Here is a 15,799-nt window from a genome sequence, read left to right on the forward strand (position 1 = left end):
TGAGCAGTTCAAACTATTGTAAAATTGCCATGCAAGGACTACAAAACTTTTGAGATTTTGCCATGTTTTTAGAGAACGAATGTCCAATATTTTCTATTCGGTCATTATTATTTTATATATTTGCCATGTTTTTAGAAAACAAATGTTTCTGAATTGATGCAAGCTTCATTAATTTTTACACGGCGCTGCGAATTTACATTTATACCAGGTATGTTCAAGTCCCGCGTATTCAATGTTACATACTTTTGACGCTATGTGCTCGCAGAATGGCTACACATTTAAAAAAATTGATGCTTGTGCAACATATTTTAACCAACCATGCATGGAATAATATAAATATAGACATCAATGCGAGCACGGAAGCTTCACACCACAACCACGACATGAAGCATGACAACCTCACACTCCAACCATGAATACAAGTAGATTTAGATAAAATCATATTTGTAGCTCACAAGTCAGTCCAGATTTCACAATATGAGTGGATTATTTGGTGTGTTAGGCATATATACACGATTTTAAGAATATGTGTTATTCATGGCATTTTTTGTATTAATAGGATGGCAAACTGTGGTTACGTAGCCTGCCTTTTTACAGATATTTTTGTTTGTTGTGGCAACTAATTTTATTTTCCACGATGGCTTAAGATGCCTTCTTTTGGTTACGTAGCCTGCCTTTTTCCACGAATGGCAATTAAATCATGTAGCCATTTCTAGCTTAAGATTAAGATGTCTTTGCCATGGCATCCTTTTCAATTTTGTTGTCAAGATAACCATTTTGGTTGTCATTTTTGCCCCGACAATTCTAAACTGTATGTGTTGGTAGGGGTTTTGTAACTACAAATTTGTTCCATGGAAAAATATATGAAATTCCCAGATATGCAACACTTCTCTATTTAAGATAGGGCATCACAAAATTGTGTTCACTTCGGTTGTATGCATGTACACATGAAATCCCTCAACGTGTGACATTTTTATAATCTAGATTATGGGGGGAAAACTATCTTATCTATATATACACACAAATTAAGGGGCCCTGGAAAATTTATCCATTTTTTTGTCTTTTTTGTTATGATTGTTTGAGATGGCAATCTATGGTCCCTTGAAACTTTATGCAATTAGTGCCCTAATATTTTTTTACATTTCTGCGTTTTTCTGTATGATTGTTAAAGATGACAAAGTTTAGGGGTCCACACAAAATTATGTTTATTCCCTTCCAAATTTATGCCCTTTTTTGTTTTTTTACCACATAAAACATTTTTTTCTGTAAATGGCATTTTTTTAAAAGACATCTAATTGCGCCTTGCCCGTTTCACACCTTTTTTTCCCAATATCCTTCCCTGGATTCTAGCCAGCTGGCTGGATCAGCGTCCTTGGCTTGTCAAACATTTCCTCAGGGTATTATGCCTGGGAAAGCATTTCCTTATTCGAACCCAAAAGTGCTAGATGGAAGGGCTTATTACGGTGATGCTATCGACGGTACCAACGAACTAAATTCCCCCCCGGAGTGCGGAGGAAACAATCAAACGTGCACCCACATGCACAAGGTCAGTCTGATGCGGGCGCGGGCTCCCTTGATATTTCATTACACTTTTTTTTGGTTTTTGTCTTTCATTTGCTTTAAAAAATATTCAGACTTTCTTAAAAGTTCTAAATTTTTGAAAATATTCATGAATTTGTATATTCACTTATTTAGCCTTTTTAATTTTTTAAACGAAATTTTCGTAAGTTTAAAAAAATTCATGATTTCAAAAATAATTGTGAATTCAAAAAACATTCATGAATTCAAATAATCACGATTTCAAAACTGTTGCTGAATTCCAAAAAGATAATGAATTTAAAAAATGTCCATGAGTTCAAAAATGTTAACGAGTTTGAAATTTTTTCACAAATTTCAAAAAATGTTCTCAGACTCAGAAATTAGTCATGAATTTCAAAAAATGTTGATCAGTTTCAAAAAAAAATGAGAACTTCCATAAAATGTTAACAAGTTCGAATTTTTCTCAAATTTGAAAGTTCACAAATTTGAAAACTTGTAGTCAATTTAGGGTCATGAGTTCAAGAGTTATTCATGATCTAAATATTTTTATGAATTTTTAAAATTCTTTGTGATATTGAAAAAGGTGGAAATAAAAATAAAAGTGGAAAATGTAAAAAGGAAAAATAATAATAATGGGAAGACAAAAATGAAAAAAAAAACAGACTAACCGGCGGCCCATTACCGCTGGTGGGAATGCGTGTTTAGTCGCTATCCCCCAACCCGCGCATGGAATAGAATCCACACCTGCGGTGGAAGGATTTTCCCATCCATGTGCATAGGGTGTCACCTTGGATCAATGTGTTAAACCCCTATAGATAATTCATACATGTAGCTTTACTCATTTGTACTTCTCCGAAAACGATCATTCACTCGGGGACCTCCATGAAGGCCAGACATCGATTAAGGTCCATAATCTATGCATGTCTATCTATACCTACTAATAAAACAAGGTGCGTTTGTCCAAAATAATTCACCCGTTCACCAAGAAAAAGATTTTTTTACTATCCGAGGTAGTACTAATTTTTTGTGCATCCATGTGCTAGAAAAATAAATATGATTTGTCCAGAATTTCGAACATGGGCCGTGCGCTGTGGCCTAGTAAAGAGAGCCCACTTATTTTAATGCCCACGCAGCTGAAAAACACTATTTGCCGCATGTGGGGACAGGTAATTGGACCTTCGCACAGATAGCCCTGGACTGGGCTGGCCCCATTTCCTTTTTTCTGTGTTTATTTTCTATTTAACTTTTTATATTCCTTTCTCTTTTTCTATTCTCTTTTTTTCATATTCAAGTTTACTTTTTTAATTTTTCGATCAATAATTTTTTAATCAAATGTTTCGAATTTCAACTTTTTGAAGAATGTTCAGAATTCCAAAATTTTATTTCCGATTTGAAAATGTTCGGATATTCAAAAATATTATCATTCCGAAATTTGTTCAAAAATAAAAAAATGTTTGTGTTTTACAAAATTGTTCGAGATTTTCAAAAAAATTGTATTTTCAAAAATAGTCCAAATTCGAAAAATATTCTTATTGTAGAGAAATGTTCACGAATCCAATCTAAAAATATTTTACATAGCCCCATATTGCTCTTTACATTCAGTTGTACCAATTTATAAACGCGTGGGAAACTATATGTAGTAATAAGATGTATTGGCACGTGAGCTAGCTGGAAAAGGACACTGAATTTTTTATTGAAAAGTAATGTCCACATTTTTTCAGAAAATGTTGTATTTTCCAAAACTGTTCAAGATTCTTAAAAAAATTGCATTTTAAGAAATGCTCTAATTTTGAAAAATATTCTTGTTTCAGAGAAATGTTCACAAATTGAAATAATGTTCACGTTTAAAAATTATGCATTTTCTAAAATTGTTTTGAATGGTCAAAACATGTTCCTATTTTTTGAAAGTTGTTCACAAATTAAAAAAATGCTTGTATTCTTATAAAAGGTTCATGTTCTTGAAGAGTGTTTATGAATTTTAGAAAAAGTTCCTGTTTGAAATTTTGTTAGTGTATTTCTGAAAATATATGAAACTTTAAAAGAACAAATCGCAGTTTTGAAAAGTGTTCGGGATTTCAAAAATTGTTCATGTTTCCAAGAATATTCGGCAATTCATAATAATAATTATTCTTTGTAAAGTTGAAAAAAAAAGTAATCATAGAATGTTTCGTTTGACAGTGCGGTATGTTCTTAAATATTTACGTTGGCCATTGGCTAGTAGGACGTGTTTGTTCGAGTGAATGGCAGCACTGTGTCGGGTGTTTGAGATCGTGAATACGATCCTTCAACTCATCTTTTTTTCTGGATTTTTACTCACGCCTTACGAATACAGGTCAATTCGGTGTCTAAGAATTTCACACCCCATGCAATTTAGCCAGCCCAACTACCAAGGAAATAAGGAAAAAATATATTTTCAATAGTCCCATATTGCTCGCTTACTAACAATTTATATACGTGTGTGAAACTATATGTAGTAAATTGAATGAAGAATGGATGAATTAACTTGGATGAAGGATGGATTAATTTAGCCAGATGAAGGATGGATGGATTAGTAAGTGAGCTTTCTAAAAAAAGGAATTAAATCCAATACGTGAGCTAAATGGATGGATTGCTAGCTGAACTATCTGCAAAAGGGCCTAGAATTTCTCAAGGATTCCTACTCGAGGCAAAGAGAAGAGAAGACCCGACTACGTGAGCTAGATGCATGAAAAAGAAAAGATCCGGCGACCTCCCACATTATGAAACTTCAACGTTAAATCCCCTCGACCAAGGAACACGAAAATATGTACATGAAAAAGAGAAGATCTCTTTCATTTCCATATTATTGAACTTCACACCTTAAAATTCCCTCGAATGAGTGAGAAAATAGATTGAATAATTCATGAACCATCTTTGGCGTGCGATGCTTAAATCCACTCGATCAATGAATGAAAAAATAGCAGATTGATTACTTCACACGCGGTGAAACCCAGAACCAAAATGTTCCTTCTTGGCGTGCACACATGGTTTTTCTTGCACATATAATTCTCACTAATTAAGTGCACACTATTTTTCCTCCCGTTATAATGCACGGGCATATGTGCTAGTAATTCGTGTGCACATGTAACTGCAAAATGAAGAAACTATTTCATCCTAGTTGATCGCGTACTTCCTATCAATAATATCTGTTGTTATGTTCTCTCCGCGGGTAGTTCGTCCTCTCCCGTCGCTCACTTCGATAATATCTACTCTCTTCTCTTCTGTTCTCACTGTTCGCAACTCGTGCACTCTCGTCCCGTCGATGCTGCCTGCTGGAGCTGTGTCCGTCGGAAGATTCATCCCTCCGCCTCTTGCGGCCGGATTCGGTATCGACCTTGTCAATTTTACCATTTGTTGCGTTGTGCTCACCTGATGGAATCACCGCCCCGGTACAATCGCTAGGGTCGACGACATGCCCGGCGAAGAGGATCGCATGCGACTCCTCGATTATGAAGTAGGCGAATGGGTGGTCGGCGACGAAAAGCACTTCCTCCGGCGGGTACTGAGAGGATTTCGCGGTGACGTCATAGAAGGTCAAAGCGGCGGCTTTGGTTCCGTCCTCGTTGACCTCGATTACAGCCTTCTGGAAGACGTCTTGCACGCGGAACTCGGAGCCGTCGTCCAGCATCTCGGACAGGTCGGCCCGATGGCTGAAAGGTAGCCGGAGCCCAAGGTCCTTAAGCACGGCGGTGACGCTGCTCCTGGAGGAGAGCTCGAACCTGGGCACCAGCACCTCGTCGACCTTGACCCTGCGCGTCGGCAGGTGCTCGCGAAGGAAGCCTGCCGGGGACGACGACGTGATCTTCTCCAGCAGGCTCGCTAGGCCGTCGCGCGCGTCCGGGAGGAAGATGCACATGCAGTGCCGCTGGGTGTAGGCTGTACTGCTCTCGTAGGGTAGCTTGAGCACCTTGAACCCGTCGTGCACGGCCATGTAGTGATAGTATTTTCTGTGGTTGGTCATGAAGGGGACGTCGACGGCGGTGCCGTCGTGCCGGTAGAAGGGCCTGTTCTTGGTCGAGCTCTTGTAGAAAGGGACCTCCCACTTGCCCCTGAAGTAGATGGCGTTGGCCAGCACGAGGTGGGTGTTCCGGTGTACGGCTCCCCGAGGGACGGCGGAGTCGATGAGGTTCCTCGTGGAAGCAGCGGCCCACGCGTTGATCTTCGCCATAGCTTGCTCCGGGTCGTTGCGGAAGTCCACGGAGCTGGCCTCGGCCTTGTACCTGCCGACGACGGCGTCACGGAAGGCTGGCTTCAGCGGCCGCCTCAGGTCGCTCCAGACGCCGCACGCGAACGCCACGCTCGGCCCGCCGCCGTCAGGATCCAATGATCCGTCCAGGAGACGCTCCACGGAGTCCTCTAGCTCGCGGCGGGACCGTGCGCCTAGGACGCGGAGGATCTCTTCCAGGGTCTCCCCACCGGCGCCGACGGCCAGGAGCGCCAGGGCGGCGTAGATGGAGAGCGGCGAGAAGACCAGGTTGCGGTCGCTGTTGGCGTCCGCGAGTCGCTTGGTGAGCCGGGCGGCAAGATCGGCCATGCCGGCGGACTGCTGCTCCTCCATGGCGAGCTAGAGATCAGAGATCAATGGGTTCGACGATACACCCCGGCCTGATATATATGGAGTGGAGGGGTACGTAAGTCGGTTGTGAATCGTGATTACGTAGTCCCAATCGGACATGACCCAGAACCAGATCTTGATCCGTGCGTGACAGCGTGAGTGCGACATGTTGTGATCTGACTCCGAGTGCTCCCCGTGACCATTGGCCGTAGCTGATTTTTAGTAGTAATAAAAACTAATTCTGAATTTGAAGGAAATGAAAGAATTTAGCATTGGCGCTTGCTGACTTTTACTACCTCCATATACGAATACAAGACGTTTTGGTAGATCATTTTGTCCTACCAAAACAGTCTTATATTCTTATACGGAGGGAGTATTAAACTAATTCTGGAATTGAAGAAATAAAAGAATGAATTACTTTAGCACAGTGAGCTTACAACGTTAGATAAACTTGATTTCTTTGTGAAATACATTTTGTCTCCAATGGTACACAACTTTGCTTCTGACACCACTGAAGTTTGCTTCCATCAAAAACATGCAGGGTGAATGAAGTGTGAATCCCCGACAGTGCGGCCCATTCCCGTGGTTGCAATCCCAACCACGTAAGGAATAGAATCTGGGTGGAAACAACCCACGCCCACACAGCGATGTGTCCATGGGCCATGTGGCCGCAAGGAGTGTAACAGATGCACTCCCCAATATTTCCAGCAAATAAGCACGAGTTGTAGTGGCTAGAGTTGTTCGCCTCGATCAGTGCAGCGCAGTATCAGATCCTCTTGTGTACATAGTTTTTGCTTTATTTTTAAAATTTTGTTCATACTTCCAAATTATCTAAATATATGTATATTAAATAAAACACTATATGTAAAACATTAAAAAAGGTTAATCAAGCATTTTAAAAAGTAAAATGTGTACACAAAGAATCTTTCTTATGTATATGAAAAATGTATACAAAAAGATACATACAATATATTAAAAAAATATTAATCCAGCATCTATAAAATGTTAATCAAGCATTTAAAAATGTTAAATGTGCATAGAAAAATGTATATATATTATAAAACATACTTTACATAATATTTGAAAAAAATGTTTATCAAGTATTTGAAAATTTTAAATGTGTATAGAGAAAATGTTTCTCATGTATACGAAAAATGTATATAAAAATATACAATGTGTATAAATAAAATTGATCATTTATTTAAAATATGTTTGTCCTCTATACAAAAAGAATAGAAGTGCGTACGAAAAAAGTATTCATCATGTATTGTAGAAATGCTAAACGTGTATAAGAAAATGTTGATCATGTGTCGACCATTTTTTAAATGGCAAAAACATATTTTTTTCACACGCCATGTAGATTATTTTGTATACATCCGGAAAATATTTATATTCATGTTTAACATTTCTTAAATAAAGAATTTTCTTTTATAAATATATGTTTTGATGTCTGGTTTACCTAATGTATGTTCTACATGTTTTGTATACACGATAAACATTTCTATATACAGGCTTAACATTTTAGAAATACATTATCAAAGTTTTCTCAAACAAAAGAAAACCAAAGAAAACAAACGAAAACCAATAAACAAACAGAGGAAATCAAAAGTAAAAAAATAAAAAAAACACTAGAAAAAGGATGAAAAGCAGAGAAAACCGAGAAAGAAACAAAGAAAACCGATGAAAAACAAGAAAAATACAAAAAAGCTAAGGAAAAAAGATATACCTACTTTACTAATAAAGAGATTAGTGCTTCTGCCCGTCTGGCATGCCCTTTTGTAGAAAACCCCTGGTTCTTTGTTGAAATCAACCCAAAGTACAGGTTTAATTGACTCCAAAGAAAATGTTTTACTTTTTGTAGAAAACCTGCTGTAGTTTTCTCAAATCAACCAGCGGTCCCGGTTGTGAGTCAGAAGAACTAATCGATGTTTGCGGAAAATACCTTGACATTTGGTTTAATCAACCTATAATCCATATCATATGTTTTTAAAAATAGTCATATATTTTGAACCATAGCTCCGTTTTTAACATGTTAGATATGAAATTTGAATACAAATGTATAGAATCTGAATATGGTGTTATTTTACCTGTTAACCATTTAAAAATGCTATTTAGGATGCAATTTTAATCAATAGTGCATGATCCGCCTTTCGTATCGGTGCGGATCTAAATTGAAAATGAACATGTTAGAAAACTAGATTAGAGACGAAAGAATCATCTATAACCATGCATGCACGTGTCAGCAAATCCTCGCAAGGGCAAAAGAAAGCAAATTAGAGAGTGAGAGAGTGAGGGGGGGAGAGAGAGAGAGGCCTTATGATTGACCACATCCAAACGCATTGAGATTGTGTGAGCATTGGGGCCACGGTCGATGAGGGTGGGAAGGAGGATAAATGGCACCACAAATAAGATGTCATGTTCAAATAAAGAACGTTGATCTATTGGGGTATTGAGTCATGGTTATTGGGTTACATGCATGTGTTATTTTTTCTCCCATTGCAACAGACAAGCACTTTTTCCTAGTATATAAACAAATAAAAGAGAAACCCACTAAAAACAAGAAAGAAACAAAAACAAATCAAAGAAAATGAGAATAATAATAATGAATAAACAAGGAAATCTGGTTAAAAAGAAAGAAAACTAAAACCAAAGAAAAACATATGGAAGAGACAAAGGAAAAACAAAAGGAAAGGGAAAAAACCAGAAAGAAAACCAAAAAAACTTAAAGGAAACCAGACCAACTAGTAAAGCCGTTGACACCTCGAGCGAGCAAACGCGACAGCAATAAGAATAAATGAGTTAGCCCAGTTAGAATGCAGAGTTGACTTCATTGAGATGAGTGTACCTTTGATCTCGCTTATAGCGAGAAATAGATTTCATGTAGGATCCGCCCATGATCCCGTGAATCTAGGTGGGTGGGCCAGATTTCCCAAGTGAGCCCAATCTAGATGCATAAAGTGCCACGATTGGATTAGTTTCTAAAACCTCCATTCGTGTAGCTTTACTCATTCATAACTCTTCGAATTAGCTTTAGTTTGGCCCGTAGTCTATGGATATAAATGCATTCATATAAGAGAGCTCTTATTGGGGACTGTCTATTTAGCACTCGACTGTTTTTTAATTCGACAACAATCAAATTTTCTAACAAATGAGCAGATGACAACTGTATGTCCCAAAAAACCCTCCAGCGGCAACTGTATATTTTCTATTTAAAAAAATGGGTCGGGCAAACCTTGACCCAGTTTCAACTAAACCGACACCCAAAACCTTCCTGGACCATAGCTAACAGCTGGCCATAAACCTCCCTGGATCCACAGTTAACAGCTCGCCATCAACTTGAGACCCATGAAAATGGCAAACCCCATGGAAAATCTCCACCCCTTCTACATAACAGAGATCTCATGTAACACACGCCACAACACAGAAACAAATCAGACTGGCGGCCACGGAAGAAGGGTGGGGAGAAGAAGAAAGAGCAGATCAAAATCAGATCAGGCAGGCGGCCATGGTAGAGGGGGTGAACCCGGAGAGGAAGGCGTACCTAGAGACGAGCAAGAAGGAAGAACAACAGCCAGACAATTGGAGAAATCCTAGGAAAATCAACAGGTCGGGAACAATTCTACTCCTATCCCTAGTACTTCAATTCTTCACCCGCTTCACCTCTCTTACAAGGAATATCTGGAAAACAAAGGCATCAGAGAAACTATATGCAGGTTAAGAAACAAAGAGGAAATCACACTGGAAAAACTAGATACTCTGAAAAGAATAGATCAACTTGGATAGTTGTAGAAATGACACTGCAAGAACACATTGTTCACTAGAAGTTCACAAAACTTCGATAGTTACAGAAACTGACTAAGAATGACACTGGAAGAACAGTACCAGACCTTGCTAACTTACACTAAAACTGCCTAAGAAATACATTGCAAAACTAAGAACTACAGTGCAAATCCCCTAGGAATTACATAGTAATTCACGGTGCGATTACCAAACGAATTACAGTGCAATTGCCAATGAATTACAGTGGAAATTGCCTAGAAATTTCATATCAAATGTAAGAATGCATGAAGTTACACTGGAAAAACCGACTGTACTGTTAAATGCAACTGCTAATTGTACTATTACTGACATTTCTTTTCCAAAAATGCAGATGGGGAGCATGACAAGAACAATAATAGGGGGAAATAAATCAAGATAAATACACTGCAAAAATGGGGGGAAATACACTATAAAATACATATGTAAACCATCACAATTCTTGGGGAAATTACAGTAGAAATAGGGCCCATATAAAATGTCAGGAATTACATAACTGAAACACTAGTGTTACACAGTAACTCGGGTAAATTACACTGAAAGTAAGGGACATATTACACTGAAACTATAGGATGAATCACATAGTAATTCTAGACTGAATTACACTAAAACTACTGTATGAGTTACATAGTAATTCTTGGGAAAATTACACAGTAATTCTAGAGTGGATTACCGAACTAAGGAATCGGTTAGAAATGTTTTGAAATGGATATTGTTCTCTCTTTGATCAGGGATTATGGGACAAATTACACAGTAATACTAGTGTGAATTACACTGAAACTATGGGATGAATTACATAATAACTATGGGGTAAATTACACAGGAATACTAGTGTGAATTACACTCAAACTACGGGATGAATTACACAGTATCTATGGGGCAAACTATACAGTAATAGTAGTGTGAATTACACTGAAACTAGGGCAAATTACACCGTAATTCTGGAGTGCATTGCACTGAAACTATTGGCTGAATTACATAGTAAATACAGAGCTAATTAGATAGTATATTACACTGAAACTATGGGGATTACACATCAAGTCTGAGGCAAAATAGACAGTACTTCTAGTGTATATGACACTGAAATTATGGGGTTACACAGTAACACTAAGATAAGTAAAAGAACACTTAACACAGGCAGAGATACACTAAACCTGTAGCAGTAATACAGTTCAATCACCCAGGGCATTAAGAAGGAGAAGCTTAAAGGAATTACATTGCAAAAGCACATGAAAATACAGAGAAAAAGCACTCAGAGGATAGTATAGGGCTACACCACAGGAAGGAAACACCAAAAACAGAGCACTGACGTGCTGGGTAACTAGGATACACTAAGAGAGATATTTATGCACTCAGAGGTCAAAGGGACATGGGCATTGCATGCGGCAGGGGCCAGAGGAGGAACATAACTACATCTAAACCTACCGAAATCCAAACATCTACAACCCTAGAACCAACACGGCTAGATGAGGAACACCTATCTACCAGCGAACAAACAGACCACCTACCGATGCAAATCACAAACCCCAAACCACAAAAAATCCCATCTCAAAACCTATAACTGATCCATACATCTATCCGAACCACAAAATGAAACACCCATGAGCCTACCACGAGCAGACGAGGAACAAAATGGCGGAAAACACGAAGTAGGCGAGGAACCATGATGGACAACACGAAGCAGAACCAACCACTAAAACCACAAGCAGATACCACGAATCTACAACAACATGGCCCGGGATCACAACACACACCTAACACAAACCCTAACAAAATTACATCAGCAACTAACGCTCAATCTAGAAGCCACACACCCAGACATGAACAAAAATCACGCGCGAGAGAGAGAGAATTATGAGACAAACCAACCGCAGCAGGCGAGAATCGAAGAGAAAGGAGAGAGAAATCAAGCTCCACAGGTGGGGGATCTCGGAATCAACATGAACAGAAAGGAATCCCTCTGCCGCCCGAGCGTCTGTTCCTCTCTCTGCCTCGCTATCTCATCTCTCCCTTATCGAAACAGTGCCACTCAAATGAAAGGGGAAAACCACGCCGAAAATTCAAAAAGGACAAAACCTGGAAGAGGGCGAGGGGGCAACCCGATGAAACGGTAATGGGCTGAGACAGAAAACCGCACCCGACAGAGAAAACAAGTCCGAAAACCAGGCAGCCAAGCGCGAATCTCCACGCAACAGCGGACGGACAACGATTTGAATGTTGGCGAATGGAATAACAGTCGACCGTAAAATAGCAAATCCGTTTAGTATTGCACAAGTAAAAAGACTTTGCATAAGTATTCAATTCATTTTTTTTGCACAAGTATTGCAAGCATGCAGCTGCCAAATGAAGAAACTATTCATCCTAGTTCATTCCTTCATATCAATAATATCTACTATGTTTTCTCCGCGGGCTGCTCATCTTCTCCCGTCGCTCACTTCGATAATAAAGACGATAATAATATCTACTCTCTTCTCTTCTGTTCTCGCTTCTGGCAACTCGTCTACTCCCGTGCCGTCGATGCTGCCTGCTGGAGCTGTGGCCGTGGGAAGAATGCGACGGCTCATCCCTCCGCCTCTTGCGGCCGGATTTGGTGTCGACCTTGTCACTGAACCTGTCAATTTTACCTTTTGTCGCGCTGCGCTCCCCGGACGGAATCACCACCCCGGTACCATTGCTAGGGTCGACGACATGTCCGGCGAAGAGGATGGCATGCGACTCCTCCTCGATTATGAAGTAGGCGAACGGGTGGTCGGCGACGAAAAGCACTACCTCTGGCGGGTGTTGACATGAGGATTTCACAATGGCGTCATAGATGGTCATAGCGGCAGCTTCCATTCCGTCCTCGTTGACCTCGATGACAACCTTCTGGAAGACATCTTGCACGAGGACGTCCTCCTCCAGCATCTCGGAGAGGTCGGCCCGTTGGCTGAAAGGTAGCCGGAGCCCCAGATCTTTAAGGACGGCGGTGATGCTGCTCTCGAAGGAGAGCTCGAACCTGGGCACCAGCACCTCGTCCACATTGACCCAGCGCGTCGGCAGGTGCTCGCGCAGGAAGGCTGCCGGGGACGACGACGTGATCTTGTGCAGCAGCCTCCTCAGGCCGTCGCGCGCGTCCGGAAGGAAGATGCACATGCTGTGGCGCTGGGTGTACGTCGGACTACGCTGGTATCCTAACTTGAGCACCTTGAACCCGTCGTGCGCGGCCATGTCGTGATAGTTATCTCTGTGGTACGTCATGAAGGGGACGTCGACGGCGGTGCCGTCCAGCCGGTAGAAGGGCCTGTTCTTGGTCGAGCTTTTGTAGAAAGGCACGTGCCACTTGCCCCTGAAGTAGATGGCGTTGGCCAGCACGAGGTCGGTGTCCGGGCGTACGGCTCCCGGAGGGACGGCGGAGTCGATGAGGTTCCTCGTGGCCGCAGCGGCCCACGCGTTGATCTGCGCCGTCGCTTGCGCCGGGTCGTTGTGGAAGTCGACGGAGCTGGCCTCGGCCTTGTACTTGCCGACGACGGCGTCACGGAAGGCCGGCTTCAGCCGCCGCGTCAGGTCGCTCCAGACGCCGCACGCGAACGCCACGCTCGGCCCGCCGCCGTCAGGATTCGACGATCCGTCCAGGAGACGCGCCACGGAGTCCTCTAGCTCGAGGCGGGACCGCGTGCCTAGGACGCCGAGGATCTCTTCCAGGGTCTCCCCACCGGCGCCGGCGGCCAGGAGCGCCAGTACGGCGTAGATGGAGATCGGCGAGAAGACCAGGTTGCGGTCTCTGTTGGCGTCCGCGAGTCGCTTGATGAGGCGGGCGGCGAGATCGGCCATGCCGGCGGACTGCTGCGCCTCCATGTCGATGTCAATCTAGAGATCATCGGCCTGATATTTATGGAGGGGCACGTAAGTCGGTCGTGATCATGGAGTCCCAATCCAGCATGAACCCGATCTGCCAGGCGTGCGTGCGTGCGACTTGCTGTGATTTGAGTGCTCCCGGTGACCATTGGCGGTTGCTGATTTTTTCTGGAATTGAAGGAAATAAAAGAATATATTAATTTTTCTTTTTGCGGTTGAAAATATTGTATTACTCGTTCCCAAGATTCATACAATCAATCGCAGCTAGCTCTAAAACGTCCGGAGGGCCAGACCCTAGCCAAGTCAAGGTTCTTCCCTCAACACAAGCAAATCTTGCTACCATCAGATAATTTGCTTCCTTGTGAAACACAAATTGTCTCCCGTCAAATTCCTTTTGTCTCCAATGCTACTCAACTTTGCTTTCAGCGACACTGAAAGTTTGCTTCGATCAAGAACATGATGAATGAAATTTGATTTAGTTATCTTTCGACACCGTCGAAGATGGGCTCTTGCCGCCATCACCGAGGAGTGTGGTGTCACCAACGAGGAGTCTCGCAAAGTCGTAGCTACAAATGGTGCAACATCATCGACCTGATGTTGATGTGCTCCATGATATGCCAACCACCGAGGGGAGACTAGCTAAGGCTGCTCCCAACGGCGGCATGGGCGCCCTTCCCGCCCCCACCACCATCCTCCACCTCGTGCTTTGTTCTCCTGGTTGTTGTCGTACAAAGCCAACGACAAAGCCCGCTCTTCGAATGGCGACAGTGTTGGGTAACGTAGCAAAAATTCAAAATTTTCCTACGAGTCACCAAGATCTATCTATAGAGAGACTAGCAACGAGGGGAAGGAGAGTGCATCTACATACCCTTGTAGATCGCTAAGCGGAAGCGTTCAAGAGAACGGGGTTGAAGGAGTCGTACTCGTCGTGATCCAAATCACCGGAGATCCTAGTGCCGAACGGACGGCGCCTCCGCGTTCAACACACATGCAGCCCGGTGACGTCTCCCATGCCTTGATCCAGCAAGGAAAGAGGGAGAGGTTGGGTAAGACTCCATCCAGCAGCAGCACAACGGCATGGTGGTGATGGAGGAGCGTGGAAATCCTGCAGGGCTTCGCCAAGCACCGCGGGAGAGGAGGAGGACTTGAGAGAGGGGGAGGGCTGCGCCAGAACTTGTTTGATGCTCCCATGCGCCTCCCCACTATATATAGGGGTGGAGGGGGCTGGTTTCTTGCCCTCCAAGTCCATTGGGGCGTTGGCAAAGGTGGGAGGAAAGAAATCCCATCATTTCCTTCCCCACCAATTGTTATCCCTCCTTTTTAGGGATCTTGATCTTATCCCTTCGGGATATGATCTTATTCCTTCTAAGGGGGGATCTTGGTGCGCCTTGACCAGGGGTGTGGGGCCTTGCCCCACTACCCACGTTCATGTGGGCCCTCCATGCATGTGGGCCCCACTCCGGAACCTTCTAGAACCTTCCCGGTACAATACCGAAAAATCCCGAACATTTTCCGGTGGCCAAAATAGGACTTCCCATATATAAATATTTACCTCCGGACCATTCCGGAACTCCTCGTGACGTCCGGGATCTCATCCGGGACTCCGAACAACATTTGGTAACCACATACAAACTTCCTTTATAACCCTAGCGTCATCGAACCTTAAGTGTGTAGACCCTACGGGTTCGGGAACCATGCGGACATGACCTAGACGTTCTCCGGTCAATAACCAACAGCGGGATTTGAATACCCATGTTGGCTCCTACATGTTCCACGATGATCTCATCGGATGAACCACGATGTCAAGGACTCAATCGATCCCGTATACAATTCCCTTTGTCTAGCGGTATTGTACTTGCCCGAGTTTCGATCGTCGGTATGTCGATACCTTGTTCAATCTCGTTACCGGCAAGTCTCTTTACTCGTTCCGTAACACATCATCCCATGATCAACCCCTTGGTCACATCGTGCACATTATGATGATGTCCTACCGAGTGGGCCCAGAGATACCGAGTGGGCCCAGAGATACCTCTCCGT

General features: G+C 42.6%; 1 protein-coding gene across 1 annotated transcript; it reads right to left on the reverse strand.

Annotated features, from left to right (window-relative positions):
- Window positions 1-4,693: 4,693 nt before the first annotated feature.
- LOC119309922 lies at window positions 4,694-13,762 on the reverse strand. Its single transcript, XM_037585822.1, has 3 exons — window positions 12,320-13,762; window positions 6,029-6,121; window positions 4,694-5,770 (listed from the first exon to the last, which is right to left on the reverse strand). The coding sequence occupies exons 1-3, from the start codon at window positions 13,760-13,762 to the stop codon at window positions 4,694-4,696; spliced, it is 2,613 nt and encodes an 870-aa protein (XP_037441719.1).
- Between the last annotated feature and the right edge of the window lie 2,037 nt (window positions 13,763-15,799).

This window comes from Triticum dicoccoides, chromosome 5B (assembly GCF_002162155.2).
Source record: "Triticum dicoccoides isolate Atlit2015 ecotype Zavitan chromosome 5B, WEW_v2.0, whole genome shotgun sequence".
NCBI classification, from domain to species: Eukaryota; Viridiplantae; Streptophyta; class Magnoliopsida; order Poales; family Poaceae; genus Triticum; species Triticum dicoccoides.

Bases quoted from the DNA above. Each gene is read 5' to 3' on its own strand.
- LOC119309922 (XM_037585822.1), bottom strand. From the start codon at position 13,762: ATGGAGGCGCAGCAGTCCGCCGGCATGGCCGATCTCGCCGCCCGCCTC. The intron at 6,122-12,319 runs AGATATTATTGA...TCTGATCTCTAG, and splicing joins GCCCGCGGAGAAAACATAGT to CTCGCCATGGAGGAGCAGCA. The intron at 5,771-6,028 runs GTCTTCTCGCCG...GGCAGGTACAAG, and splicing joins CCAACAGCGACCGCAACCTG to GCCGAGGCCAGCTCCGTGGA.